Source organism: Artibeus jamaicensis, unplaced genomic scaffold (genome assembly GCF_021234435.1).
Source record: "Artibeus jamaicensis isolate MK-2021 breed Jamaican fruit bat unplaced genomic scaffold, CSHL_Jam_final scaffold_369, whole genome shotgun sequence".
NCBI lineage: Eukaryota > Metazoa > Chordata > Mammalia > Chiroptera > Phyllostomidae > Artibeus > Artibeus jamaicensis.
In genome coordinates, this window is record NW_026522042.1 from 34,438,121 (window position 1) to 34,466,065 (window position 27,945).

The 27,945-nt window shown below is 51.6% G+C and overlaps 1 protein-coding gene across 3 annotated transcripts in view; it reads left to right on the forward strand.

The window, feature by feature from the left end:
- Positions 1-5,115, forward strand: part of BRD9 (bromodomain containing 9) — a 29,621-nt gene extending 24,506 nt beyond the window's left edge. For all 3 annotated transcript variants that reach the window (XM_037137358.2, XM_037137359.2, XM_037137360.2), the window contains exons 14-16: positions 1,156-1,255; positions 2,938-3,105; positions 4,296-5,115. In XM_037137358.2, coding sequence (XP_036993253.1) covers positions 1,156-1,255; positions 2,938-3,105; positions 4,296-4,396 — 369 coding nt within the window. In that variant the 3' untranslated portion in view covers positions 4,397-5,115. The remainder of the gene's footprint in view (positions 1-1,155; positions 1,256-2,937; positions 3,106-4,295) is intronic.
- The last annotated feature ends 22,830 nt before the right edge of the window (positions 5,116-27,945 follow it).

Below are 27,945 nucleotides of genomic sequence, written 5' to 3' on the forward strand. Positions count from 1 at the left end.
TTTATGAAAGCCAGGTGAAGAAGCAAATTCACAGATCACCAGGGCCAAGAAAGCCCCCATAGCAGAGGGTTCACACTGAGACCAAAACAGTCCAGCCAGAAGGTTTACACCAAGGCTAGGATAGCCCAGCCCCAGAGGGTTCATACCAAGGCCAAGACAGCCCAACAGGCATGGGGGTCATAGGCCTAGTGTCCCCTTCCTCAGTAGCAGGAACATCAGCTTCTTCCAGTGACTGGGTTCTTGTGAATTGCTGGGTGAAGGTGGACACCGCTCCCTACCATGCGCACTGGCAGGGGTCCTATCTGAGTCCCAGGAGCGGGCTAGGGTGGAGTAAGGAGCATAAAAAAGCATATGCACAAGCTGGGCCCAGGAACTCCCAGCACCTGTCATGTGGAGCTTTTGTTTCTTAACTATTTGGTGAAGAAATGATGTCACCCTAGACTGTCATTTGGAGGGGCAGCACTGTCATTTGACAATAAATTGTCATTGGTTATTTAGGATTCAGCACCCATGTAAGAGTATGTGATTTGGTAGAATTTTGGGGGCCTTAAAATACTAGAGATGGCCCTTGAAATATTTCCTTAAAATATAGCTGTGTTAATCCTAAAAATGTAATACTCTGATAGCAGCAAATCGGATGGAAGAAAATGTGTGTGTGGTCAGATAGAGTATTTCAGAGAAGGCAGGGCTGGCCATCTCTGGAATGATGTAGAGGGAACTGGGAATTGACACAGTAGACAGAAGACTTCCAGGGAGAAGATGTGCCCCGTGAGGGCTGGGAGAGCAGAGGCGGCTGCCATCTGCACCCGCAGGAGGCTCGCCGGGGAGGAAAGAGAATGCCCTGGTTTGGAATCTGCTACATTACTTAAGTGAAGTCCCTGAAAAATTAGTTGTGGTCTCTTCAGGCTCTGTGTACCTACCTGATGCAGAGTCCCCAGAGAGCCAGCATCTTTTGTGTGCCTGTCTGCCATTGTTGATCTAGGTAGTAGCTCACTCATGAGCTTATACCTGGTGGTCCCGGGGCTGTGGCATGGGCTAGACACAGCTTGGTCTTGCCCACTTTTGGGGACGGATGTGACAGAGCATGCCTGTTCTACCAGTGGATGTTCAGTGCCCACTTAGTGCCTTTCCTTTTTTGTTTTCTGTCCTCCACAGGCTGGGGACCCCCTAGGAGATGGCGGCTCTGTGCTGGATTTCATGTCAATGAAGTCGTATTCTGACGTCTCTCTGGACATCTCCATGCTCAGCTCTCTGGGTAGGTTGTGCTAGGCACACACCTAACTTGTAACACGGCAGTTGCATCAGCTGAAAGGAAGTGGTCAGTAGTGCTGTGTTTCCACTCAACCTGAGGGGTGGTTCCTGGGAGCACAAAGCTGGTACACTGCTGCTTGTCCTTGCTCCTGGTAAGGTGGCCATAGGTGAGGGCCCCCCTCAGGACCACCTTCAGATGGCTCCAGATTGGGCTTGCCTGGGTCTTCTTCCTGACTTCAGGCTCCATGTTTTGAATCTGGGTCCTTCCATTCTGTTGGTTCAGGCACCTGCCCCAACCTGCTGATAGTGCGTTGATGTGCTCACGTGTGCCCACTAGGATGTTCCCTCATGGGCATAATCATACCATTGCACAGACAGTTCAGGTGCAGGGAGCTCCTCCCATCATTCAGGTGGTGGGAGCCTTATTGAAGTCCTTGTTCAGTATGACTAGCAGTCTAGAGCTGCTGTGATAACACTTTTCTACACACCAGCTACTTTTTCCCCTCTGGTTACGTCTTAAGATTTTCTCCTCATTACTGGTTTTTAGTACTTTGGTTGTAATGTGTCTTGTTTGCATTTCTCTAGGTTTATTGTTCCTGGGTTTTGTTCAGCTGCTCGATACTAAGGGTTTAGAGATTTTATCAAATGTAGGAAGTTTGGCTATAGCCCCGACCCTGTCCATTGGTCGCCAAGCCTGTGGTTTGGGCTGTCCCGCACTGCATCCTCAACAGCACTGGTCGTTCCATCTGCTGTGCTGACCTGCCCTTGTCCTCCCGGGGTTTCCCTTTCCATCCAGCTCCATTGCACTTTTTCAGCATTGTCATCCCTTTCTGGCCTCACTGTTACGGTTTCTGTGCCTTCTTTAACACATGGAGTATGTGTCCAATTGTTTTAACTTCCCGTCTGCCCATTCCCATATCTTTCCACGATGTTCCTACCTGGCAGAACTCTGTTATCTTGTTCTGTTGCCTGCCTGGTGAGTTATTGGAGGTCAGACACTGCAGGTATGCCGTTGGGTGCTAGATTTGGTCGCATGCCTTTGAACTATGGTGGATCTTGCTCCAGTGGGCTATTGGGCAACTTGGAGCTGTTGGACCCTATCCAGGTTTTGCTTTGAGGCATTCTTAGGGTGCACATAGAACCACAGTATAGGGTGACCGTGGTCCCACCCATAGGCTGCATCCTTCCATGATTGTCACATACATGTGTGAATTGTTGACCTCCCTGCAGGGCACAGGGCAGCGCTTGGCTAAGACTAGAGAGCTCACCAGGCAGCCTGTCTTCTCCAGCTCTTAGTCCACTCATTGCCCGGCACTGTGGGTGCCAGCCCTGTGCCCAGCCTGGTGTCTGCAGGCTTCTGTGGCACACATCATCTTGTTTTTCCAGTTGTTTATGACAGGAATGCAAGACTTCTTCTGTCCATAAAATGGCACAGATTGACATGGTGCCTGGTTTCTTTTCACACACATTGTCCCTCCCGTCATTGTCCACCCCCTCCTGCTCACTCCAGTTGTATCAACCTCACCTCCAAGCTTGCTGTGCTCATCTGGCTCCCCTTGTGAGGGGCTGTTGTCCTGAGCATGCATAGTGACGAGTGAGAGATCGCAGTTTTGGACCAGCAGCACTGACACACAGTGCTTTACAGGTGGACCTGACCCGATGTCTCATCATCCTGTGTTTTCACAGGGAAAGTGAAGAAGGAGCTGGACCATGATGACAGCCATCTGAACCTGGATGAGACGACAAAGCTCTTACAGGACCTGCATGAGGCGCAGGCAGAACGCGGGGGCTCCCGGCCATCATCCAACCTCAGCTCCCTGTCTAACACCTCCGACAGGGATCAGCACCATCTGGGTAAGGCAGCTCCTGGCCTGATTTCTGCCCCCAACTCTCCCAGTGACCATCTGGGAAGAGAGCAGGAGCACTGATTGTCAGGAAAGGCTGAGACCCTAGGAGAGTGGAGGTTGTGTGGGCAGTGAGTCCAGGCACACGGGTCTGCAGTGCCCTGGAGCTTGAACAGGCCTCCCTTGTCATGTGGCTGCACTGACTGAAGTGTTTGAGTGGGATTTAGTTAGTGTTGTGAGTTTGTGGGTTTGGACATTAGGTGCTGGCAGTCTGTGTCCCGGACAGCCACATACTGGGGCCCTTGGTAAGGGGAGGAATTAGACTGAGGCTGCAGACTCTTACAGCATACCAAGTTAGAAGTTGGGAATGTTTCTTTCTTCTTTTTTGTTTTTAGTCCCAAAATAGTGTGTTGACAAATTTGTTCCTCCAGGATCCTTATTTGAGAGAGCACGTGACCTTACTTGGCCAGGGGGCTCCTGAGTTTAATGAGTGTCATGGCCCTGCCAGGAAGGGAACCAGACATTTGCCTCATGGCTTCTTGAATGTGTCAGTGCTATTGATTTAGTTCCCACATACAAATATTGAATTATTCTTTTAGAGAGTAATTGGTGGCAGGGGAGGGGGGAAGTGGTGGTAATCAGCTACAGAAGTTCGGTGAAAGCTATCTGAATCACAAGCAGTATTTTCGGTCCTGATTCGACACATGAAGTGGGTTCCAAGTAGCCTGGGTCAGCTCCAGATCTGAGAACTCCAACATCCTGCTAGGCTCTCCAAGTAGCACTGGAACCTGCTTGGGGGACTAGGGTTTGTCTGAGGGGTTCCTGGCCAGGAAGCCTTTGCTCCTACAGAAGCAGCGGTTATGCTATGTGGAGGGAGGGTCAGGGCCAACCTTCTGCTACAGGGTGTCCACAGCTATGCCTGTGAAAAGTGGTCTCCACCTGTCCCCAGGAATGATAAGATATGGTTTGTACCCTGGGAGGGATGAGAGGGTGGCCTGTACCCTGGGAGTGGTACGGGGTAGCCGCCCACACTCCAGAAGGGGATGAGGGAGGTGGCCTGAATCCCAGGAACCATTGCTCTGGCTGAGTCCAAGGCTTTGCTGACTGCAGTCACACAGACATGGTTTTGGCCAGGCGCCTGCTGAGCCTGGACCGTGTGTACAGATCTGTTGAAATGTCTCGTCTTTTCCATGATTGCAGGAAGCCCTTCTCGCCTCAGTGTCGGTGAGCAGCCAGAGGTGACCCATGACCCATATGAATTTCTTCAGTCTCCAGAACCTGCAGCCCCTACAAAGAGCTAGCCTTGTAGGTAGTCTTAGATATTTTTTGAAAATTTTTATTTGCATGTACAGTTTTTGTCCTGAGACAAAGACTTTCATGTCTCCTTTGGCATGCAAGAAGCAGCCTGGGGAGGTGGTGAATTGTCTCTGATATCATGTCGGCCGCATGTGGATCCATTGTTTCTGTAGATAGCCCTGTGAACCCCGAATAGTGGAAATCCTTTATAAAGGGTGTGTGATTAGATCATATAAAGCTGGTGTGGTTTGTTTCTGGGCTTTGTTGTATCAAAGAGAGAAAAGCCTTTCTCTCTGGCCGGTATGGGTGCATCTATTCTGCCCCGTGACCTCCACACGTGGCCCTTGGGAAGCAGATGTGGTAGAATCTGTCCACACTCTATTGGGGATCCTGTATGTTCATTCCCACCTGTACCCCACATCCCCATGTTTCCGAGGCAAGTCTTGGTGGGGGTCACACAGGAGCATGTAGGGAGCTGGTCATGCACCCACCTGGCCCTGGACAGGCAAGGACTTAAGTGCAGCTTCCTTGTTCTCTCTTTAATTCACGTGCCTAAGAAAGGAATACATTCTGCTGGAAGACTTAGAGGTCGAATGCCCTACCAGTTACCATGAAGTATTGTGTCCATATAAAATGTTTTTTATTCTGAATATGTTTACTGGATACCTGTTTATATTGGCAAAATGTAAATACAGATCTTAATAAAAAAATACACAAAGTGTAATTGCATAGAATTATTTACTGCACTGGTAGGTGTCCATTTTGGGGTGACTTTTCAGTAAAAATCTATTGTCATCAAGGTTGACAGTGTCATTCTTCCTGCTATCTCCTAACGTCTAGCCAGGTTCTCGGCCCCCACAGTGATGTCTGGAGTCTCACCCATTCCTGCACAACTTCCTGCTGTTTCCTTATTGTGATAACAAAATCACAGTCCATTACCTCCCAGGGTGGGGTCTGTCCTGGGGGAGAACATGTGTGACTGCGAGGCAGTGGGCAGTGTGACGTGTCCAGGCACATGACCACTGCTGGACAGGGTGAGAAGGGCAGGAGTTGATGAGCCTCACAGACATTTGATGAAAGCAGAGTAAAACCTGTCACAGGTGAAGCATCAGGAAGCAGCTGTGGTTTATGGGAGCAGAGAGTTCTTAACAAGCTTAAGCTGAGGAGCATTGCCCCACAGTTGGGCCACAGAGCTGCCCCAGTCCTGCAGCTGGCCCTTTGCTGGCCTCAGTGCCGCTGCTCCCCTACTGCCCCCAGCCTCACCCCTAGCCACTTATCCCTGCGTCAGCCCCCAACTTCAGGAGGCTGGGAGAGGCAGAACCTGGATTTCCAGCCCCTGGATGGGGGGTGGGTTTTCCAGCAGGACTCGGGTCGGTTTCTTTGATGACGGCATGGAGCTCAGATTTTGGACTAAGTCCAGCAAATCTTATGGGTGAGGGTGTTGGAGTTGCCTTCTTCAAGCCTTTACCTCTCTCTACCCTGAGTTCTCCATGTCTGCCAGGGTGACTTCCAGTATAGCTCACAATGGCACCATCCAGAGCCCCAGGCCTTCCAGAAAGGAGTGGTGGTCTCCATGTCTAGAGCGAGGCAACAGTGCAGACAGCAGGAGGACCTGCTGCCCCTGAGCCCTAGCCTGCGCGGAAGCCTGGCACAGCCCAGGACACACAGTGTGGAGGGATTCCAAAGGCCTTTTTGCTCAGAAGGCTGTAGGCCGCAGGCCCACAGGGAATGAAGATGAAAGCAGTCGGGACTAGATGAACCTCTGATGGAAGGTCTCAATGTTTTGTTAAATCTCTTTTGGTAAAATTCACATGACAAAATTAACCATTAGCCATTGTCAGCATGCAGTTCAGTTGCCATTGTGCCTTCACAGGGTTGTGCCATTGAATCCAGAACATTTTCATTACCCCAAAGGGAAGCCCTGTACCCAGGTATGTGTGCATGTGCGGGTGCTCAGGTGAACTCACTTGGGTGAGCACCTCCACTCCCCTGTTTGGCTGCTCCCTGCTCCTTCCCGTCCACACCAACCTCCCTCACCTGCGGTGGAGACTCTTGCTTGATGGGGTGTTTCGGGGACCTTAGACACATGCACAGCAGAACCACACACAAGTTCACAAAGTGTTACGGTAATGGAAAGTCGTGGATGACCTGAATTTCAGGTGTGTTCATCAGTCATGCTTGTGCAGTCCATGGATAATGTGGTGGACCCGTGTTGTGGGAAGTGCAGTCCATGGAGAATGTGGTGGACCTGTGTTGTGGGAAGTGCAGTCCATGGATGATGTGGTGGACCTGTGTTGTGGGAAGTGCAGTCCATGGATGATGTGGTGGACCTGTGTTGTGGGAAGTGCAGTCCATGGAGAATGTGGTGGACCTGTGTTGTGGGAAGTGCAGTCCATGGAGAATGTGGTGGACCTGTGTTGTGGGAAGTGCAGTCCATGGATGATGTGGTGGACCTGTGTTGTGGGAAGGGACAACAATGTGCTGCAGTTAGGGCCCAAGAGCAGGCTGTGACATGAGCCCCATAGAACGTTCATCATGTTTAAGTTCCTGTATGAGTCTGCACAGAAGGCCCTGGGGCCCCCAGACTGGGGGTCAGGCTTGGTAGGTTCTCTGTTATCTGTATTTCCTAGTGTTTATACAATGAACAGGCCCTAGTTTTGTAGCTTCTACTGTTGTTTTCGTGGAAGATGTCCATGAAGTAGGGTCATTTCTCAAAGGCCTGAGTGTCTGAGGCCACTGTGTCTGGCTCTCGGTCATTTTGAAGGCCCTCACCACCTGCACACTTGGGATACTCTGGGGCAGTACATTTTCTACCCCTCACGCCTGGTGGCCTCCTTCAGCATCACCCAGGCACTACCTTGGGGGCTGTGTGGCTACCCTGCACCACCCGTGGACTGTCCGTGTGTGTGTGTAGAGAAGCATGTTCTGCGCCCAAGGTAGACATGGCATTAATCTTATTAGAAAGCACTTTCAAGAACTGTGAAGGCCATGCTGACAACACCTGAGTGATGAATCCACTGTGCACAGGAGCTGTGGCATGGCCATCTAGTAACTGTGGTCTTTCTCAAAGTCACATGTTTTTGACAGCTAGGTGCCTTAGACTGACCACCCTCTCTGAAGGGGCCTTGCCCTGGTTTTTAGTTACCAGTGATCATGGCTTTCATGTCTTCCTGTGCCTCTGTGTGCTATTGACTGGATTCTCAGGGGCTTGAGGCTGTCAGGCAGCCCCATCCTCTGCTCTGGGTCTCTTTGGCAGTGCATTGGCCTGGCACCTGGTGGGACCCCAGCAACAAGGGCCTGGCCTGGGCAGCACCATGGACAGCAGTGCCCAGCAGCTATGGTGGCAGCCTGGTCAGCTGTGGGTATCTTTGGGCTCCCACCTTGCTCGGACGTGGTTTCAGGTAGAGGTCAATGCAGCGGAGCTTTGTTGGTGTCAGCTTGGGCCCACCCATCCCTGCCCACAGTGGCCTGGCAACAAGGCCCCCTGACCCTTCATTCCCTGGGGCCTCTGAGGCTGGTGATCCCAGGAGAGCCTCTCTGGCCCTGTCTTCTGCTCACCTGTGGTCAGCCCATGCTTCCAGGATAAGGGTCTATGTCATCCCAGTGATGCTTTGCTCCTTTGCTGTCCCTTAGGATAGCATTGATGCAGTGTGAGGAAATGGAAACCCAGGGGAGCTGGGGTCGGGAGAGGTCGGGTGACTGGGCAGAGTGGACTGACCACAGCCAGAGGTCAGCCTCAGCATCAGCCCTGTGCACTTGGCTGCCCAACCAGCAGAGAGGTCCCTGGGCTCTCCAGAGAGACTGGTGTGGCCACGTTACACAACACATGACTCATGGAGAGCCCCTTCCTCCAAATGGCTCCTGGCCCCACCCAGGCAGCCTTGTAACCTGCTGGTTTCTGTCTTGTGCCTCTATATGTCCAGGCTTGGCTGCCCATTGGGGCGCTGAAACCTGGCCACCACAGGTGCTGGGCAGCAGGGCTGCACACGGCACATTTTGGATGAGGCACAATCAGCTATTTGCTGCAGAGGCTGCCCTGGCTCAGGTGGCTTCACCAGGAAGTCACTTGCTGCCAGAGGCCAGTGGAGCCCACGGATCCACCTCTACAGATGGAACAAGGGCATGCCCCATCCACTCTGCTGACTACCACCGAGGAGGAGGTGGGTGATTGGTCTGAATTTGGGGGCCTTCAGATAGGAGTTCTTGGACCCCACAGATAGGAACTGAAAATTTCCTGAGCTTAAGAATTGAGATGCTGAGGGAAAAAGCAGGGAAAGAGGAAGGGAGATGTGAAGCACACTGGTTGGCTGTCCTCCAGAGAAAACCCTCCCTGGCACATGACTCCCCACTCAGCACACAGCTCAGTGCACATGTCCCTCACTCTCTGTGAGTTCTCTTCCTCCTGCTGTGGCCCTTTTGTGGCCACCAAAAAGGCAGCCTGCTGGACAATCAGACTCGAGTTTGTGTCTGTGCTGCAGTTCCCAAGTCTGACCTAGAGGCACCCACGCTCTGGAGAGAGGGTGTGAATCTCAGTTCCTACAGCGAAAACAGCTGATGAGGTCAAGTGTGACCAGGAAAGTTGGAACCAAGTCCTTGGCCACCGTGAGCTGTTGAAGCAGGAGGTCAAGGATGGCCGTGAGCTGACTGCTTTATCACTGAGGGGCTGTGACAGGAAGTGTCCTAGTCAAAACTGGGGGCCACGTAAAATGATCTCAAGTGCAGTTGGGGAAGGGTGCCGCTGCCCCCTTGCCTTATTCTCTGGATCTTCACAGTGGCCACCCCCACAACTGGTAGTGGGTGGGTCCAGAGGACTGGGCTCTGTGAGGTAAGGTACCTTGGGCTCTTGTCGTTACCATGTCAACCAGGGAGATCCTGAGGTCCTGTTTGGGTGGTCTTCCTCAGTTTGGCGTGGGCTGAGCAGGAGTGTGTGTGCCTTTGTTCAGTCAGGACATCTCTGATAGCTGAGAAAATAAGAGTGTGTTTTGGCCTCGAGGGAGGTATGTGCTTCACTTCTGATTTCTGTTCTCACCATAGGACTAGCAGGTGTAACCTCTGGAGGTCCAGAAAGATAGTCCAGGACAGCAGGACACAGAACAAACTGATTCGGAAGTGTCGGGGTCTGTGTTCGATGACAGTGTTGTAAAGACGTCAATGGGTGGTGTGTGGTGTGTGCATGTGTGTTTGGCGTGTGTGTGGGGGGGTGTGGAGTATCTGCTGTTGTGGGTGTGGTGTGTGGTATGGCTATATTCGCATGCGGCGGCGATATCAAAGTTGTGTGTCGGGGGTGGGGGTGGCAGGAAGAAGGGCGTTTTCCTTCACTGTCACTGTTGGGCCTGACCAGTTTGGCTGCATGGCAGTGGTGGGGAGTGGGCTCGGGGAGTGGGGATGAGCCTGCTGGTGCCTGCTGTTGCTGGCTCCTGTGGGGCCCTGGCCTGGCTGCTGCCGCCTTCTGTCAGTGGGGGCGTGGGGCCTCCACTGGGCTGCGCTTGCAGCCCTGGGGTCCTCACCGGCACACTTCCTCTTAAGAAGCATGGAGGAATGGCTCTGTGCCAGTGGCAGACAAGACGGCACTGCTGCTTCATATGTCTAACTATGAAGTGGGTAGCGTGGAACTCAGCCTCCGGTAAGAAGGGGTATTTCCCACAAGGCCTGGCCCCAAGCAGACGTCACTCGAATTTGGATGGATGGGCAGCTGGAGGTGAATGGCTCTGACCCCCTCTGGGGAAAAGAGAGCTGTCCCCAGAGAGGGCACTTTGTCCACACAAGGAGGCAGTTGGGGTGTTCATGGGGAGCCCACTTTAATTGTGTCCATTTCAATCCAGAAGGAAACAGGAAGTGCCCGAAGTTTTGTCCCAGTTTTTTTTAACTGATCTGATCTCCCAAGAGATCAAAATTTGAACTAGAAAATACACATTGTTCCTTTTGCACATATTTCAAACTGGGTAAAAAGAACATTTGGTCTTTATTAATGGAGATGAGCGCAGACCCTGCCTTGAGGGGAGGAGCAGGGTGAGGGTAGGCAGCACCCAGCTGCAGGAGTTGGCAATCCAGCCCCTCTGCTCCTGAAGAATCCATGTAGATCCCATAGCTCAGCACAGTGCCAGGGAGATCCCATGCAGCGCCTGGGAGAGCATCGGACTTCAGCTTCTGCCTGCAGATCACCCGTGTCCTAGGAAACGTGGTGAGTTTATGCCTCGCACTCATTATTTTGGCATATGTCATCTTGTTGACGCTCTGCCTTTGACCAAGCATGCTTGCTGACTGTTGCACAGACTCACGGCTCTGTCATCAGGCATTGTTTTGACTTGATTTCATTGTGGGTTTGATTCAGACACACTTGCAGATTCATTTGCTCTCCGCTGTGGGTGATTTCAATTCAGTGGTGTGAACCTTTTCAGTGTACTTTGCATGTCACGTATTCCAAGATCTTTCAGTTTGCTCTCACACGTTAGTGATGGTTTGGTTGCATTTATTTTAGCTTCTAAAGATTATCAGAACTTGAAGAATTGCTCTGTTTTAAATTCTACAAAATCTGAAGCCAGTTACAACTTTTAGATAATCCATCTTTTGTAGGTGACCTTTTTTTTTTTTTTTTTTTTTCACTAGTCCTATCTGGCTGTTGGAGCATACTTTGAGCATCAAGTTTTAAATCATCTTGAAGAACAGGCAGTCTTTTTTCACTTTTTATCTTCTTGTTTCTTCTCTTGCATTCTCTCCATTGCCTCTTCTGGAAACCCCACCAGGTAATATTGTGTCTCCAGCTTCTGTTTTCCATGTCACTTAAATTTTCTCCAATTCTTGTCACTTGTTCACCTCTCTCTTCCAAGATCAGCAACAATTCCTCGATGTCACTTTCCAGATCATGGGACTTTAATTTGGGGTCATGTTTTTTCTGTCAGTTGGCTCTTTTATCTGCATGTTGTTGTTATTTGTGAATCCCATTTTTATAGTAACCTTGACCTTCCTGTGTTCTCCCCCACCCCCCAGCACCTTGGTCTTGTGTTATAAATGTGATATTTTCTCAGGTCTCCCTGAGATCTTCATGTAACCCAAATAAGCTTGGGGCCACTGTGTCCCCATGTCTACCTCATGTCACACCTGGAGAACCAGAGCGGATGACCAAAAGCAGTGGATAGCAGCCAAAATGTGCCCTCAGGAAAATTCCCAAGAGAATTCACAACTCATAAGAAAGAGGCTTTGAATATTTTCAACATCTCTTTCTATTCCCAAAGAAATACATTTATGTCAACTATACTTTTTGGTGCATTTTATTCTGAAGAGATGACAAAGGGCTCTGCATAGTGCATACTGTGGCAGTTTTCGGAAAGTCCACCTGTCGCAGCTGTGAAATACTGACTGTTCACCTCATCTCTGACACCCTCAGACGCTCTGCAGTCTCCCGATGCCAGGTCCTTTCCTTTTCCAGTGGCTCCTGCCTCCCTCGCTGGGCCACGGTTCCCTCCCAGCTGCTATACCTGAGTGACACCAGGTGTGGGCCTTCCCTGTCCCCAGGGAAGGAACAGTACAGAACTCTCTGGAAACACAGTCTCTGGTTCTGTTCTTAAAGGGCACTTACAGGCAACCTTCTCAGATGATTTTTATCGAATAAAAGCATCACTCTATGATACCAGTAGAGTTTGCTTTTCCTGCATTATCTCAGTTTCCCCAGGGATGGGGACCTCATGCTGATGTGGGTTTTCATCTCACACTGATGGGTCTCCTGACGCGTCTGTGCACATTCATAAACATGCCGCAGACTTGTGTGTAAAGCCACTCCTACCTGGTCCATGCTCCTGATCGTCTTGGCCCAGTCACCTTCTGCATCACTGTAGGCTGGCCCCTGGCCACGAGGGCCCGGTAGCTGCCGACATCTGAGGTCCTGGTGGGTGGGTACCCCTTCCAGTTCCTTGACCGTGTGGGCCACACACCCTCGAAGAGCTGTTTTCCACAGCTGCATTGTGGCTGTGGCCTGGTCGGTCTCTGCAGGATTTCCTTTGATTCTCCTGTGGAGGGCCCGCTGCTGCCTCCAGACTCAGCCCCAGCCCCAGCTCCAGCCCTGCCACTTCTGCTACCAAGAGTGGTCCCAGACAATGCCAGGCTGTGGATTCCCACCCCTAGGATCTCCCCAGCCGTGCGGGGTGATGGTCAGGAGGCCCATGGCCTGCCATACTCCCCTCCTTAGTTTTCCAGATGGACCACTATGGTGGGGGCCAGTGACAGGTCCTCTCAGACCCCATGGCCAGCAGGGCAAAGCGGACATTGCTGCCTCTCTCACCTGTCCAGAGTGCACAGCTGGTGGAAGGCCCTCCACAAGTACCAGATGATGTCCTGGGCCATGTTCGTGACCTTGGCCGTAACCACATTTTGCATTTTTGTTCCCATGCTGCCACATGAGTGGAAGTACATCACCTATGAAGTACCCTCTCACTGGAGCAGCACCTGCCTATTGTCTAGAGTGAGAAGGGGCTTTGGAAACACCCCTCCGGAGATGTCTCCAGGTGCCTGCCTGAGACCTCTCCTTCTGCACTCTGTCCTCTACACTGAGCCACCTGCAGGGGTTGATTCCTACTCCCCACTTTTCACCCTACACGCCCCCATTGTCATGGAGGCCCCCCCCCCCGCCACATGTCTGTCCTCTGCTCAGCTCACTATCTCAGAGTTGTGGCTACAAGTACAGGTGCTTACACAGGAGCATCTGCCCCTCACCTGCGGTCGATGCAGACAGTGCACCTGGCTACCAGAGGCGAGGGGCCCCAGGTGGGGAGCAGAGAGCCGCAGAGACAGGGAGGAGGTGGGGATCTGGGCCACTGCGGCTTTCCTGAGAATGCACAGGGTTTGATCTGTGTTGCCCAGTGAAGAAGAGTGAGTTTAGTAAGAACTTTGAAAGAATGCTAACGCATTTACAATGTACAGTTGGTTTTGCTTCCCCCAAGCCTCTGTCCAGGGGTTGCTGTGGAACCTTATCCCCCGCCGCAGAGCTTTCCAGGTCAGCCCCTAACGTGGCTCACTCATTTCAGGTCCGAGACCTGCCCTGGGTGGCCGTGCTCTGCGGTACGCATGAGGAAACACCCGCCTTTATATCTCAGTGGTTTGCATCAGGGTGGCTTGAGGTTTTGTGTTTCTTATTCAATCCTTTTGCAACATCAGCCCATTTGCAGGCCAGTGCCCCCCTTAGGAGCACCATGGACTGTATGAGTTTCCCCTGCCTGCTGCCAGAACAAGTACCACAGAATGGCGGCTTAAACAAAGAAATTTATTCTGGGGCCAGAAGTCTGCAATCAAGGTGTGGGCAGGGCTGCACTCCCTCTGAAGACTCCAGGGAGGATTCATTCCAGGCCTCTCTCTGAGTCTGGTGGCCTCAGGTGTCCTTTGCCTTGTAGACAGTGGCCTCATCTGTGTCCTCACATGGCTGTCACTCTGTACACACCTGTGTCCTCATCTCTTCTTATAAGGATACCAGTCATATGGATTAGGACCCATCCTGATGGCCTTATCCTAACTGATCATTTGCAAAGACACAATAAGATCACACTTGCAGGTCCTGTGGGTTAGGACCTCAGCATCTTTGGGGGGGACATGGTTCAGCCCGTAACTGTTGGTTTTGCTTATGTGCTGGATTATGACCCATTATCTTTATTCTCTTTTCACCCAGAACTCGGCCCTGTTTTGGCCCCATGTTCTTTGTCCGGTGGTCACCCTTACCTCGAATCTGCTTTATGGTGCAGCAAGGAGTTCGGGCTCACGTGCACTTCCCGCCTGCAGCTGCCCTGGCCCTCCCTGACCCCTAGGTAGCTCAGTGCCCATTCTATGCTGCCCCTCCCCACTTGTCCCAAGTGGTGGACGCAGGATGGGTTCAGGCTGTCCAGGGCTCAGGCCATCACTGAAACACAATTTCCAGTCCAGTTTCCCAGCACTAGGAACCCCCCCTCTCCCACAAGCGACATCTCTCAGGCCTCAGCAGCTGCACTGGGCTCTATGCTCTGGCCACTGAGGTGGCCCTGCAGGGGCCGCAGCCCATGGCCCTCGGATAGGCAGGGTAGGCTCCCCCAGTGGGAACAAAGAAGGAACCACAAAGGTGGACCTCTGTACAGGGCAGAGGTCAGCGTCCAGTATTGGCTGACCCTGCGAGTCAGTGCTTCTCCTGGCTGTCTGGTCCCTATGGTTCATTGCGAGGAAAGTCCTGGAACCTGATGGAACTTCATTGAATCCGGGCATCCTGTGTTGTGGCCTGAGGCAAAGTGAACTTGGGCATGTGGTGGAGAAGTTCCCAGTGAGGACATTGAAGCTGGCATCTCTAGCATGTCTGGTTCTGACTTCAGGGCTGGCCCAGGAGGGGGAGAGTGGACGTGACTGTGGCAGTGGGAAGCCTGCTGTGGGCCCTGCTCTCCGCCTCTTCCTGTTGCAAACAGGACGAGAGGTTAATAGTGTGACGAGGGCGTGTCATGGGCTGGCGCCCTCTGTGCTGTTTGTTTACCAAACACAGATTGTTGCTAGGGACCTTCCTGCCTGTTCTCAGAACAGCTCCTGTGAGCCCTCAGGGCTGGTCAGGCGGCTCCTGAGTTGTAATGAAAGTGTGATCACGAACCCCCTTCCTTTTTCTCTTTCTTACAGAGTTGAATCTAAGATAAAATTGCCTCTGAAAGTGAAAGTAGGGAACTTGAGGACATGGCATCTACCCTGCAACCTTTCCATTCCAGGAGCCCAGCCCACCCTCAGTGAAGGTCACTGAGCATGAACAGGCCAGGTCATGTTGGCCAAAAAAATGACCAACTTTCGCTCAGCAATCATTCCAGTGGGTGATGCGCATGTTGAGGGGCTGACTCAGACCTGCCTGAGTGCTGCATGCTGGCCCAGGTGTTAGGTCCAACGATGGGGCGGATTCCCTCCCAGATGAGGTGCAGAGGGTACTTGTTTGTCCTTGGTATGGATGGCTTTCTGTCTGCAGCAACTATGGGCAGCTTTGCCCACTGCATCTGGGCAGGACACTAGTCTAGAACCGCAGGGTCCCTTCTCTTACCTCTTTGTTACCAGGAGACATGCTCCAAGAGACGGCCTGTCCACAGCCTAGCAGATCTGAGACAGTTTGGGAAGTTGGGCACAAGCAGCTCTGCGGGGCTGGCCAGGCAGGCCCAGGTCAGGTGACCCAGCCCCTCCACTTTGGGACTGAGAATCCTAGTGCGGACTGTGATGTCCCCACACTCCCTGGCAGTGGTCTCATGTGTGAGCCGAGTGTAGACGTGAGGGCAAAGGTTTGGGTCCCGGCTTCACCTGCTGCCCAGGAGGAAGCCCTACCCAGCCCCCCACCCTGCTGGCTACCCCCACACCACCACCCTGCCCACTGGTTTCCAACAAAGACCACTCCACTCATGCTCTGCAGAGCAAGGGGCTGCCCCTGGGCCGCTGAGCTACTTCCTGCTGTGTCTCATTGTTCTGGGTTGGCTGTCACCCTCCTGTGTCCTGCCACTCAGGACATGCTCCTGTTACCCCAGTAACCACACAAACAATGTTCCTCAGGCTTCAGGGACCAGGTGCAGGGGGACCAGCGTGCCAGGACCTTATTAGTATTACCAGCTGTGACAGTGAGGCCTGGCCCAGCCTCTGGCCACCTGCCCCGCTTCCCCACACCCCGTATAGGAGCCTGGCCTCAGTCTGCTCAACAGCAGAGTAGGGGAGACTTAGGCCTTATGCCCAGCCCCACAGGGTCTGGTAGCCACGGGAAGGGCCTGGGTGTCACCTTGTGCCCTACATAGCACCCGAGGGGGCTGGTCAGTCCTGACCCCCACATATATCCCCCAGAGCATGGCTGGTTCTCAGCCATCTCCCCACCCCCATTTCCCAGCACCTCCTGGCTCAGGCCCACCCCTGGCCCAGGCACCAGCTTTGCTATCTGACCCTGCTGCTGGTGCCTCCCTCTCGCCCACCCTCCTTAGATTGTCTCAGGGCTCCCCTAGCCAGGTAGGCCGCAGGGCTCTGCCTTCACTGCCAGGATTCCAGAAGACAAGGGAGGAGTGAACAGCTTTGGCCAGAGCCAGCCTCCACTCAGGCTTGTCACACGTTTGTGTGGACGTTTGTGACCAGACCCTCATTAAGACAGGACCGCACATGAGAACCCAAGCCCCGGATCCCCCGGGCAGCTCCACGCTGAAGCCAACCTTGCAGGCAGAGTGGCAGACCAGGCAGAGCCTGAGAAGGGGTTCCATGGGATGGAGCCATAATCCTACCTCTCTGTTCAGAGCCTGCCCTGTTTGCTGACCCTGCTGTGAAATCCCTGGAGCCTGTTGCATATGGTGGTGAGTCAGATGATGCCCTCCCAGCCACAGGGAAGGAGATCCTGCAGGCAGGCAGCATTTCCCGCCATGCCCAGGCTGCCCTTGTCCTTCTGGAGATGGGCCTGTAAACCCCGAACCCTTCCTTCCCTCCTGGCACAGAACTTGTTCCTGGGAAGCAGGGCAGGGCTGATGGGAGGCCACGCTAGTGCTTCCGCCCCTTTCTGTTTGGTTTCCATGGGGATGGTGTGTTGGTCCCCAGGGGAGAGGAGGCGGAGAGGTGGGATGTGAGGGCTTGATTTTACCTCTGAGCCCTGCAGGGAGTGAGAGCTGGAGAAGGCCCAAGGGGTCCTGGTGGAGAGAGAGAAAGCGCCCACTCATGCCACAGCTGTTTGAGTCCTCCCTCCCTCTCTCCCTCCCTGTTTTGTTTCTTGGTGATACACTTTAGTCCTAATGCCACCCATGCTTTCAGCAGACGGTCTTGGCTGCCCAAAGAACCCCCACCCCCACCCTTCAGCGTGTGGCTTGGTTCCCACCTGTGCACACAGGCCTTTCCCTCACTGAAGCGTGTGGGGGCCACACCCTTAGCGAACAACTGTTTGCCGGTTGTGGAGCCATGGCTTCCATTTGAAAGCCTCCGTCCAGCAGGCCCTGTTTCATCCTTCCTGGAGGAAGGGGTGGGGGCGACAGGGGCCTCCCTCAGTCCCTGCCACTGGCCGGGCCCATAGTTCCTGGCCAAGCACCAGAGCCAGGATACCCATGCTGTGCTGACCAGGCCTAGGGCTAAGTTGTTCCTCGACACCAGCCCGCCCTTACAGAGTGACTGATGGATTTTTCTCTTTTCATCTCGTCCTGCACTTAGTGTCTGTCTCTACTGATCTAGCCAAAGTGAGTGTTAGACACCAGAACCACCACAGTCAACCACTGCCTCCTTCCAACCAATCCAAGCACCATCATCTTGCTGAGGATCCGTATTGCTCTCTGTGTGAGGTCACCATGTGAGTGCTGGGGTGTGGGGCCAGGCGACACCAGTGGCCCTGCACCCACTCGGTGGACAGCCAAACTGAATCCTCCGGCCAATCGTGAGGGCCCCTGTGGCGCTGTTTCCTCGTAGAAGCAGATGCTGTTTTCATGCCGCTGACTGGTGCTGCAGCCCTCAGACACACAGTCCCCACCCCCCGCCCCATGCGGATCAAGGCGCAGGACAGCACTGTCTTGGGGATTCTCAGATGAGCCCCTACTGCCACCTGGTCACAGGGCTCGTCAGACCCCAGGATCTCTAGCAACCCTGGGGACTCGGTGTGTGGCCTGTGAGGGAGGCCCAGTGGCTTGGGGTGGGAACCCAGCTTGGCCTCCAGGCCTCAAACCTGGTGCCACGTAGCAGGTGTGGCCGAGGGAGGGCACCGCCCCACAGGGACACGGGCCCTCTCTGACTTGGCTGCTGCTACCTGCTTCTCCCAGCACCCAGGCAGACGCAGCTCTGACCCCGTCCCTCACCTGCACAGGCTGCTAGCCAGCTGCTGCTCCTAATTTCTCCTTCCACAAGCACAAAAGCCAAACACTGGAGTGGCTGCAACGAGTGCATCCCTGGCTTTGACCATGACTGCAAATGTCTCCATATCTGCACTGGGAGCAGGAGTTACTGGTGAGGGGGCTGGGAGGAGGGAGGGGGAGGAAAGAAGAGGTCCCAGAAGGGAGTCGGTGGACTGGGGGTCTCGCGGGTTTGGGCTGGGGCACCCTGGGCAGTGAGGGGCTATGTCTCACCCAGCAGCACAGCAGTGCTCAGCATCTCTCTCGTCTCCTGCCTGATTATGAAACATGTTTAGATGGTGCTGTCCCTAGACATGCTGTGTCAAGCCCACCTTCCCAAAGTAAATCACTGGAGACCCTCATTGGATTGACGAGGTGCAGCCCCTGTCCATAGGACATAACGCGGGCTGATGTGCTCTTGGTCTGCTAGCCTGGGCCCTGTGCCTTCTGCCTACCAGTCCCTGAGCACAGAGGATGTGGGTTGGGGTCTGTGCCAGGGGCAGGCATCCAGCCATGATGGGAAGCATTTCCTCTGTGTGATCGGGGTGCAGGGCCCGTGGGGTTTAGCAGGGCTGTCTATCAGCTCTGCTGTCCTTGAAGGGCTGCAGGTCTCCAGGAGCAACACAAGTGCTCTCTCTCTCGCCAATGCCAAACCCAGGAAGGGAAGACCTTTGCTGGCATGTGGCGTGGCCTCCCAGCTGCAGAGAGGGGGCTCCATAGCTTACCTACCTTGGGCAGCTAGTGCCCAGAGTTCCCACCACCAAGCAAGGGAGACCGCTTGAAAGATGCAGCACTTGTTCCTCCTGTCTCCTCTGCTATAGAAGAGGAGCCCCACAAGGTCAGGGGCAGGGTGGACCCCCAGTCCTCACACTAGCATGGCTCCCTGTCCCTCCACACACCTCCTTAAGGCTGGCTGGTCACCTTGAAGTCTGAGGTTTGATTAGCTGCTGGGGAAATAGGCGAGGGTGTGTGGCCCTGCCCGTGAGGAGGGCAGAGTGGGCCAGGCTCTGGTGATCACAGCTGAGGACACGGGGCAGGCTGAGCTGGGTGTTCCTAGCAGGGCCCTGAGTCCCAGGAGTCCTACCCACAACCACTGGCAGGGTTGGCAGGACAGAGCACATGGCCAGTGCACAGCCAGGAGAGGTCTGCTTTCCTCAGTTAAGAGTGTGCAGACGGGAAGGGGCAGTCTGTGAACAAAGACTGGGGGATGGGGTCAGGGTGAGAGCAGGGCCATCACTGGCCCTGAGTCGTGGGGACTGTCCTGAGCACTGGCATCTGTCCTGAGTTGCCTCCTGTCCCTTTAACGGTAAGGCAGAGAAGGCAAGGGAGAGCAACATCATTTAGAATATAATTTGGCTAAAGTTATATGTAACGGAAGCCCTGAGAGAGGCCATGACTAGCAATCAGAAGAGAAGAAGAAGAATGGTATCAGGTTAAAACAGCTGTGGGGAAAAAAATACAGGAATCAAGGGAGGGGACAATTCTTTGTAGATGTTTGAGAGGAGAGGACGATGACAAGTGTGGCCATTTGGTTGGACCCCCACCATCACCCTGTCCTCAGGACCCACCTCTTGTACCAGGTGAGAGGGTATTTCTGCCGAGACAGCAGGACCAAGACGACCCTGAGGAGTCTCTCTGAACCTCCGGGGCTCCTGGAGAACAGAGCCAAGCATGGGGGCCATGCCCTGTGTCCTCTACAGCTGCGGGGACGTGGGCCCAGGCCCTGGAGCAGCCAGGAGAGAGAAATAGGATCCACAGGCAGGACCAGGACATCATGGACATACAAGAGTGGGACTGAGAAAAACACTGACCATAAATTCCACCGATGAAAACATTCTTTCAACGCAGCGACAAGGTGTCCACCAGCCAGACCTGCTGCAGGAGGACTGGTGGCCTTCTCATGTTCACACAGTGGCGGCACAAGGAGCTCCCTATCTTGTCCTTGGATGGGGCAGGGCGTGACTTCCCCCAGCCCAGGAAGCCCACCTTTGGGAGTCACGATGGTTACTTCTCCAGGCTCCGAGAGAAGACAGCGCCTGGAGGAGCTGTGCCAGTGGCTCTTATGAGGGACATCACCAGCTGAGCCAGAGAAGTGAAAGAAACAGTGCCCAAGGCCCAGGTTGGCGAGGCTCTTCCCAAAGCTTCCGAGTGCACTGGTGGGGGTGGAAGAGTAGTGGGGTGATGGGGTCAGGGACAAATTTTGGAAACCGCACCCCAGCAGCAGAGTGTGCGATAGAGAGCCTGGAGCAGCGAGCTGGGCAGGCATGCCAGGCTGGAACCTGTGGCCGCCATTCAGGACCGACACAATGAGTTCACAGCAACGAGGGAGGGGACAGGGAGAAATCAGACTCCATAGGACATTGGTGCTGACTGGAGATTGGAGGACAGAGCTCCGGAATTCTAACTCGGACCACCAGGAGGGCCTGGTGCCACAGTCACTGGGAGTGGGACTCGCGGGAGGAGACCCCCGGGAGGGCGCGGCACAGTGAGTGCAGGGCTGCTTTTAGAGTCTATCTTAGAGCATTTGGACATGAAAAAAGAGATTTCCAGGAAAAAATTTGGGATATCATAGTAAAATACAGCCACTTAAACAACATGTTTGTTACCTTGCAGAGTCTGTGGGTCAGCTGAGCTGGGTCCTCAGGACCCGGACCTTTGGAGAGCCTTCCATCGGTGCTGGCCTGTGGTCCCACCTGGCTGGGGAGGAGCCCCCCGGGACTCAGCACCAGCTCATTGGTTAGGGTCAGTGCTGGTGAGTTGTTGGACAGTGGTCTCCTCCTGTTCCTTGTCATGTAGATGTTCCCACATGATGGAGCGTCTTGTAACACAAGCAGTGGAATGAAAGAGGGCAAAAGAGAGGGCAGCAAGATGGAAGCAGCCCCTCTAACCCAGTCGTGGAAGTGGTGTCCCGTCACCTTCTCCGGGTGTCGCTAGAACCAGCCCACACTGCAGAGCTTGGAGTGCACAGGCACGAACCCCTGCGGTGGGCACCGCCAGGGAAGGTGGGAAGCTGTTAAGCAGTCGGGTGCTCCGTTTTGAAGCTTGAGACAGGCACATCCTGATGAGTCGTCGGAACATAAGTGGGAGTGAAACAGCAGCGAGGATGAGATCTCCTGGGAAGATGGATGGACGAGGGAGTGCCCACAGCAAAGGTGTGAAGGAAAGCCGCCTTCAGGGAAAGTGGAAGAGAACGTGTCCTGGCTGATAGTGAGCCAGAGCAGGATTCTGCCCCCTGCCCCCAGCTAATGTTAGAGGGGACACGGGTGGACGTCCTTTCAATGCACACACTTCACACTCTGGCCTCCAAGTTCCTAGCCTGTGAGGTTTTCCTCGACTTTATCACTACGTCAGCCTTAAATTTTTTTATGTGAAACTTACTCAGAATGAGTGTGAGCTCTGCGAGGCATGCTTCACACGCTGATTTTGATGGTATTTGTACAGACCCATGCAAAAGGATTAATGTTTCCACTAGAATATACACAAATGCAAGTTTATGACCTCCAACTGTGACCAGGTTCGGAGGGAATGTACAAGAATGCAGTATGAGCCAGGTGGAGTCGATCAGGAGAGAGACTAAGTCAGGCCCAAATGCAACCAAAACAGAAGCACTTGTCGAGACTGCCCAGGGAAGGGGACGGGGTGCTGCTCCACGGGGCTCCCCACAACCTGGGTGAGCAGCCGGAGGGTGTCGCTGGGGTGCATGAGGCAACCAGCCCCTCCTCCCGCTCCCCAAGCTGCAAATAGGCTTCTGTGGGTGGCCCTTTTCACTTTCCAGAAATAATTATAAACCATCTGTTCTCATGTTTGTTAGTTTTTAGTGAAAAAGAAATGGAAAATTCGGCCCCTCCATGGAAGCTCAGGGTTGAAACAGGCACAGAACCTATTCTCACTGACACTGATTTTCCTTCCAACACGTCTCAGATGCTCTTGTGGCAACCTGGGGGGCTCCTGCCACACGCTGGAGCCAGTGTCAGCTTAATAAAGGCGTGCTGGGCAAGGCACTCGCCATAGATCTGTGTTTACCTCATGGGCTATGAGACAGGAAGGGTGGCGGCCCCTCCAGGCCTGCAGGCTTGTAGGCCTCAGGCAAGGGCGAGGAGGTGCTGTTGCCCGAGGCCAGGTGGGCTCTGGAGTGGCTGTGCAGCAGCTCCTCAGCGCTCCAGGTTAGGACCCAGCCCCCAACATCCTGGGGTGAAGCCCTGGGGCCTGGGGCAGGTGTGCACAGTGGAGGGCTGGTAACTGTCCTTTTCCTTATTTCTTCTTCCTACTGTCCAACAGGATGAGTACATTTGATCGTGTGACATGGAGCCCCAAACAACCAAGGTCAAAAGCCTCATCGAGAAACCAGAGTCTGGTCAAATTCAAGGATTGCTGCAGGTAGAGAAGTCGCTGCGCTTCATCATTCCTGTTTATCCAGAGCTGGGACAAGGCCCAAGGTCGCCTTGTGGCTAGGACCACTTAGTCACAGTCCTCTGCTTCTGTGCGGGCATGGTCCCATGTGGGCGATGCGGTGCGTGTGTGTGTGTGTGTGTGTGCGGTGCACATGTTCATGTTACACCTCTACACTCACCCCGCTCAGGGTCGTGCCAGCAGGGCCGACTCTGCTAGGACTTTTGCTTGAGCTGCTTCTTATCAACACCACAGACACTTGGTCAAAGGTCACCTTAAGAAAATGAAAATAAAAGCCACAGACACAATATTTGCAAATCATATACTTGTATCCAGAATATATAAAGAACTTTCAAAACTCAGGCATGAGAAAAATGACCCAGGTTTTAAACTGGGCAAAAGATTTGAACAAACTGTTTGCCCAGGTGGGCCCATGGGTGGCAAACAAGCACGTGGTGCAAAGAGGGTCACCCTCACTGGCACTGGGGGGTGCAGATTACAGCAGAGGGGGCCACTGGGGACCACGAGAAGCTAAAATAAAAAGACCAGCAGTACCGAGCAGTAGTGAGGCTTAAAAAAAACTGGGAGTCTCACACATTGCTAGTGGGAAGGTAAAATTATACCACTTTGGAAAGCAGTTTGCCATTTTCTTAAAAACTGAAAAATGTACTTATCATGTGAACCAGCAACCCCATTCCTGGTTTCTTATAAAAAGAGAAAACACAGGTACACATGTCACAAGAATTGGGAGGACAGGTGCTGTCCCTACAGTGAGGTCTTTTTCCAGGACCCAAGAGACTCTGAGATACCAGTACTCAAAACTGACTAAAAATTGGCTTGAATTTAGTGTAAGGTATGCTCAGTGTCAACAACTTCCTTATCAATTTTGGGGGTTGTCATTCACCCCCCCTTCCCCACACAGGAAACGAAGGAGAACCCCAGTTCGTCTGCACTTGACTAAGCTCGCCAGCTCACCACACCATGACCTGTCTTCCCACCACCACCCCTGGTCGTCCTAAAAACCTCCTTCCTGCGAAATGCAGGGCCTCGCCGGCCTACCGAGTGCATGGCACTCTGCTGCCCCACGCAAACTTCTCGCACTGCTTCCCTGCTCCCCCGACCCCCAAGGTGACTTCGCCCCTGCTCCCTTCCCTGGGGTTCCCCTTGTGCCGGAAGCACTGGAGCACTCGAGCCGTTTCCCAGGAGCTGCTTGCTGGTTTCCCAGTTTCTGCAGAAAGAAGGAAAACCACAGTAAAGAGGCTTGATGATGCAGCTTCCCCAGCTTGAAACTAGGCGAGGGAAGAAAATATTCCAACTCATTCCATGAGGCCAGTTTTAACCAAAGTCAGACAAAGTCATCACATCAGGCAATATCCCTGGTGAAATGCAGACAGAAATACTTAGCAAAGATTAGTAAACCAAATCCAGCAGCATATACACAGGAGTATAGCCATGGCTATATGAGGTTTATGCTAGGATTTTTTTAATGTACGAAAATCAATTTCATGATATAAAATACTGATAGACTAAAGGACAGTAAACATATGATCGTGTCAAGCAATGCAGAAAATGTAGCTGACAATTCCCATTTATAATAAAAAATATTCTCTACAAGGTAGGGATGAAATGGAAAAATGAGGAAATAAGAGTGAGGAAAAAAGAATGAGGATTCTGACAAGGAGCACCTGTGAAAACCTTACATCATACTTCATCACATGATGTAAAACTAATATCATATTTCACAGTGAAATACTGGATACTTCTCCTTTACACAGGAAACAAGGCAGAGATTTCCACTTGCCCCTTTTATGTAACATTGTATTAAATTTCCAGCCAGTGCGATTAAGCAAGAAAAATAAAGGCTTACAGAATACAAAGTAAAACTGTGGATTTGCAGACATTATAATCCTAAAATACACGCACACACACAAACCTATTAGCAACAGTAAAATGGTTTAGCAAAAAACAGCTTAAGAGCTCTCCAATAAGCTACCCGGGGGCATTTATCTTCTGTGTTTTTGGAGAACAGCTGAAACCAATTACAGCCCCCAACTGGCTTCAGGGACCTCCAGCCATCTCCACAGCAAATTGCTTCAGCCATGGTCAGAGTCAAAATTTTTCAGTTGCGTTGGTCCACCTAGAAATGTTTTTATATAACTTTCCATCAACTGGGATGGATGTTAGAAAAATACATCTTTTTAACTTTTGCTAATTAAAAAAAAGCAAGTTTGTAGGACACAGTATCAGTTTATAAAACTTAATCATATTACTTTACCCAGCAAAGAAGGATCTAAAAATCATGTTTCCTATTTGCAACTACATAAAAAATAATAAATGGAACAAAACTAGTACAAAATCTGCACATGGGAAGCTACAAACCATGGCTGGTGGTGGCAGACATTGGGAATCAATGGGAAGACGTTCCACGTGGGTCGGGTCGAGTGGGGCGGTCAGTGTTGCCAAGAGAGCCAGCTGCCCCGGAACCGATCTGTGCACATGCTGCAGTCCCCACCGAGTTTCCCAGCAGGCTTCTCTTTTTAAAGGGAATTGACAACCTGATCCTAAAATATGTATGGAAATTTAGAACACCTAGAGTAGCTAAACACAATTTTGAAGAAAACAAAACAGGGGGAAGTATACAACCTGACTTTAAGTTCCCCTATAAAGCTACAGTGATCAGAATGGTGGGGGCCTGGCCCAGGGGGACGTGTAGATCAATGCAGTAGAATCAGAACTCCAGACGTACACCTTTGCATTCACGGTCAATGAATTTGAAACAACAGGGCCAAGGCAATCCAACAGGGGAGAGAAGCAAATCATTACAACCAGTGGTGCTGCAACAGAGATTCACATCGAAATAAAAATGACTTAACACCCTATTTCATACACATAATTAACTCAAAATTGATCCTAGGCCTAAATTTAAGAGGCACAACTTTACCACTTCTAGAAGAAATAATGTAAGAAAATGTTTGTGATCTCGTATTAGGCAAACTTTCTTTGTTATGAGACCAAAGCAGTATCTATTAATGAAAAAAAATGACGTGCGTACACATTGTGAAATGGCCACCACAATCAAATTAATCAACACATCCATCGTCTTACACACCCATACTTGCCTTTTTCCTTTTCCTGTTTCTTGTGTTTTTTTGTTCTGGTGAGAACACTTCAGAGACACTCTCTGAGCAAATGTCGGTTCCAGTCGCTATGATGTAAACTAGCTCATAGCTTTCTTTTTAAAAGGTTTTCCTTTGGTTACAGCCACTAATAAACTTTGACCCAGGAATTGCACTCCTGAAACTGGAAATAGACTCGAGGCCTCCAGGGCTCCATTCAGCTCTCTAGGTCACCTGGGCAGGGAGACTCATTCACCTGTACTTGCTCCCTCGTCTGTACAATGGGGTAATAAAGTTACCTACCTGTGAGGGTTCTATAAAGATTAAATCATCTGGTCCCTGAATTAACACAGTACCAAGTAAACTTGTTTATTTCCTTTAAAAAGTATGTCATTTGCAACTGTATAAAACAAAATTCAAATCCTAGAAATAGGAAAAAAATTGACAGGAAATACATGAAAGCACATTAGAATGATTGATCTTTTTAGTTTTTTTCCATCTATTTTCCAAAGTCTTATATATGGTTATATGATGTTTAGAATATATGAAATAATGTTAAAATACATGACATAATATTTAAAATTATTTTAAAGTTAAAGAAAAAAGGAAAAAATGCTATATTGGGCTGCATCAAAGTCTGGGGTTAGCAGCAGGTTTAGGTTTGAACAAAGTCTTCACAGAGAGGGACTCTGGATGGTAAGCAGGCACATGAACAGATGCCCAGCATCACTCAACATTGGGAAAGTACAAATGAAGCCGCAGAAAGGTGTCACTGCACACCCGTTACCATGGCTCAGATGAACAGTACCCAGTGTTGACTAAGATGTAGAGGACTCGGAAGTCTCACACGTTGCTAGTGGGGAGGTGAAACCGGAGTGCAAAATGACGCTGCCTCAGCAAGCAGTCGGGCGATTTCTTCAGTCAAATATATGCCCACCATGCGATCTAGCCACCTCACTCCAAAGAGAAGTGAAAATGTGCACAGGTAACACGGCGTATTACTTTGCTAGGGCTGCTGTGACAAAGTACCACAGCCTGGGTGGCTTAAGCAACCGTTATTTTCTCGCAGCTCTGGAGGCTGGAAGTCCGAACTCAGGGTGTAGTCAAGGTTGGATTCTTCCGAAGCCTCTTCGCTTGGCCATCTCCTCCATGTCTTCACGGGGTCTTCACTCGGTATGGACTTCCGTCCTGACCTCGTTATGGCATACCCCCCAGTCACACTGGATCAGGGCCCACCCTAGACCTCCTTGAACATTACCTCTTTAAAGGCCCTCTCTTCAAATGCAGTTGTGTTCTACATTAGTGGGGGTTAGGACTTGAACATACAAAACTGGAGGGAACACAATTCAGGCCATCACCTGACGATGGGGAGGAAGAGCGCCTCCTACCAGAGAGCCTTTTCCTGGACCCGGGAGCCCCTGAGGTACCACTACTCAAAGTCAACTAATAGTGGACTTGAATTTTGTTTAAGTTCAATATCAGAAACTGCTTTTTCTATTTTATGAATTACCATTTATGCCCTCACAGGAAATAGAGTTCCCCTGCACTTGGGTAAGTTTGTAAGCTTACTGGAGTGTTTTTATCTTTCTGAAAAAGAGCTATATACTTGCCTTAACTAAAATTGCTCAGAAAAATAATTCATATATAATGGGATATTTTTTTAATATTATAATGACAGTACAGAATGTAAGATTCTTTCAGGTAACATTATTGACATCGACAGCCATTCATATAGGTTATTGCACTTACCCTACTTGAAAAATTATAATAATAATTCTCTATATTCTTTATAACTAACATTTGGACTAATTGCATAAGTATACGTGATACTCATTTCTTTTCTGTCTTTCTGCAACATTCTACATCTGGATGCCCTTTTAATAGTTTATAATAGGGTTTGGTAAAGTAGGGCTTGTCCATTACTCATTCCTGAGTCAGGTAGATGCCAAATAAATGTGCCCACATTGACGGCTCTGCCCAGGAACACTAACACACAGGCCAGCCCAAAGTGCACGTGACTTTCTTACCTCTAATATCACAAAGGCAGGAAGTCGCCCATTATAAAGATCATGATCCACTTTAAAGAGTATACTCTGTCCTCATGACTAAAGCGGACAGCCACGAAAAGCCATCTTCTCATGGAACACTGAGCAACGAGAAGTGTGCTCACCACGTGCCTGCCAGTTATATACTCTTCCCCCCATACTTACCTGACTGTACGGTGAGCACATGTTACCTTTGTAACGGGAAGGC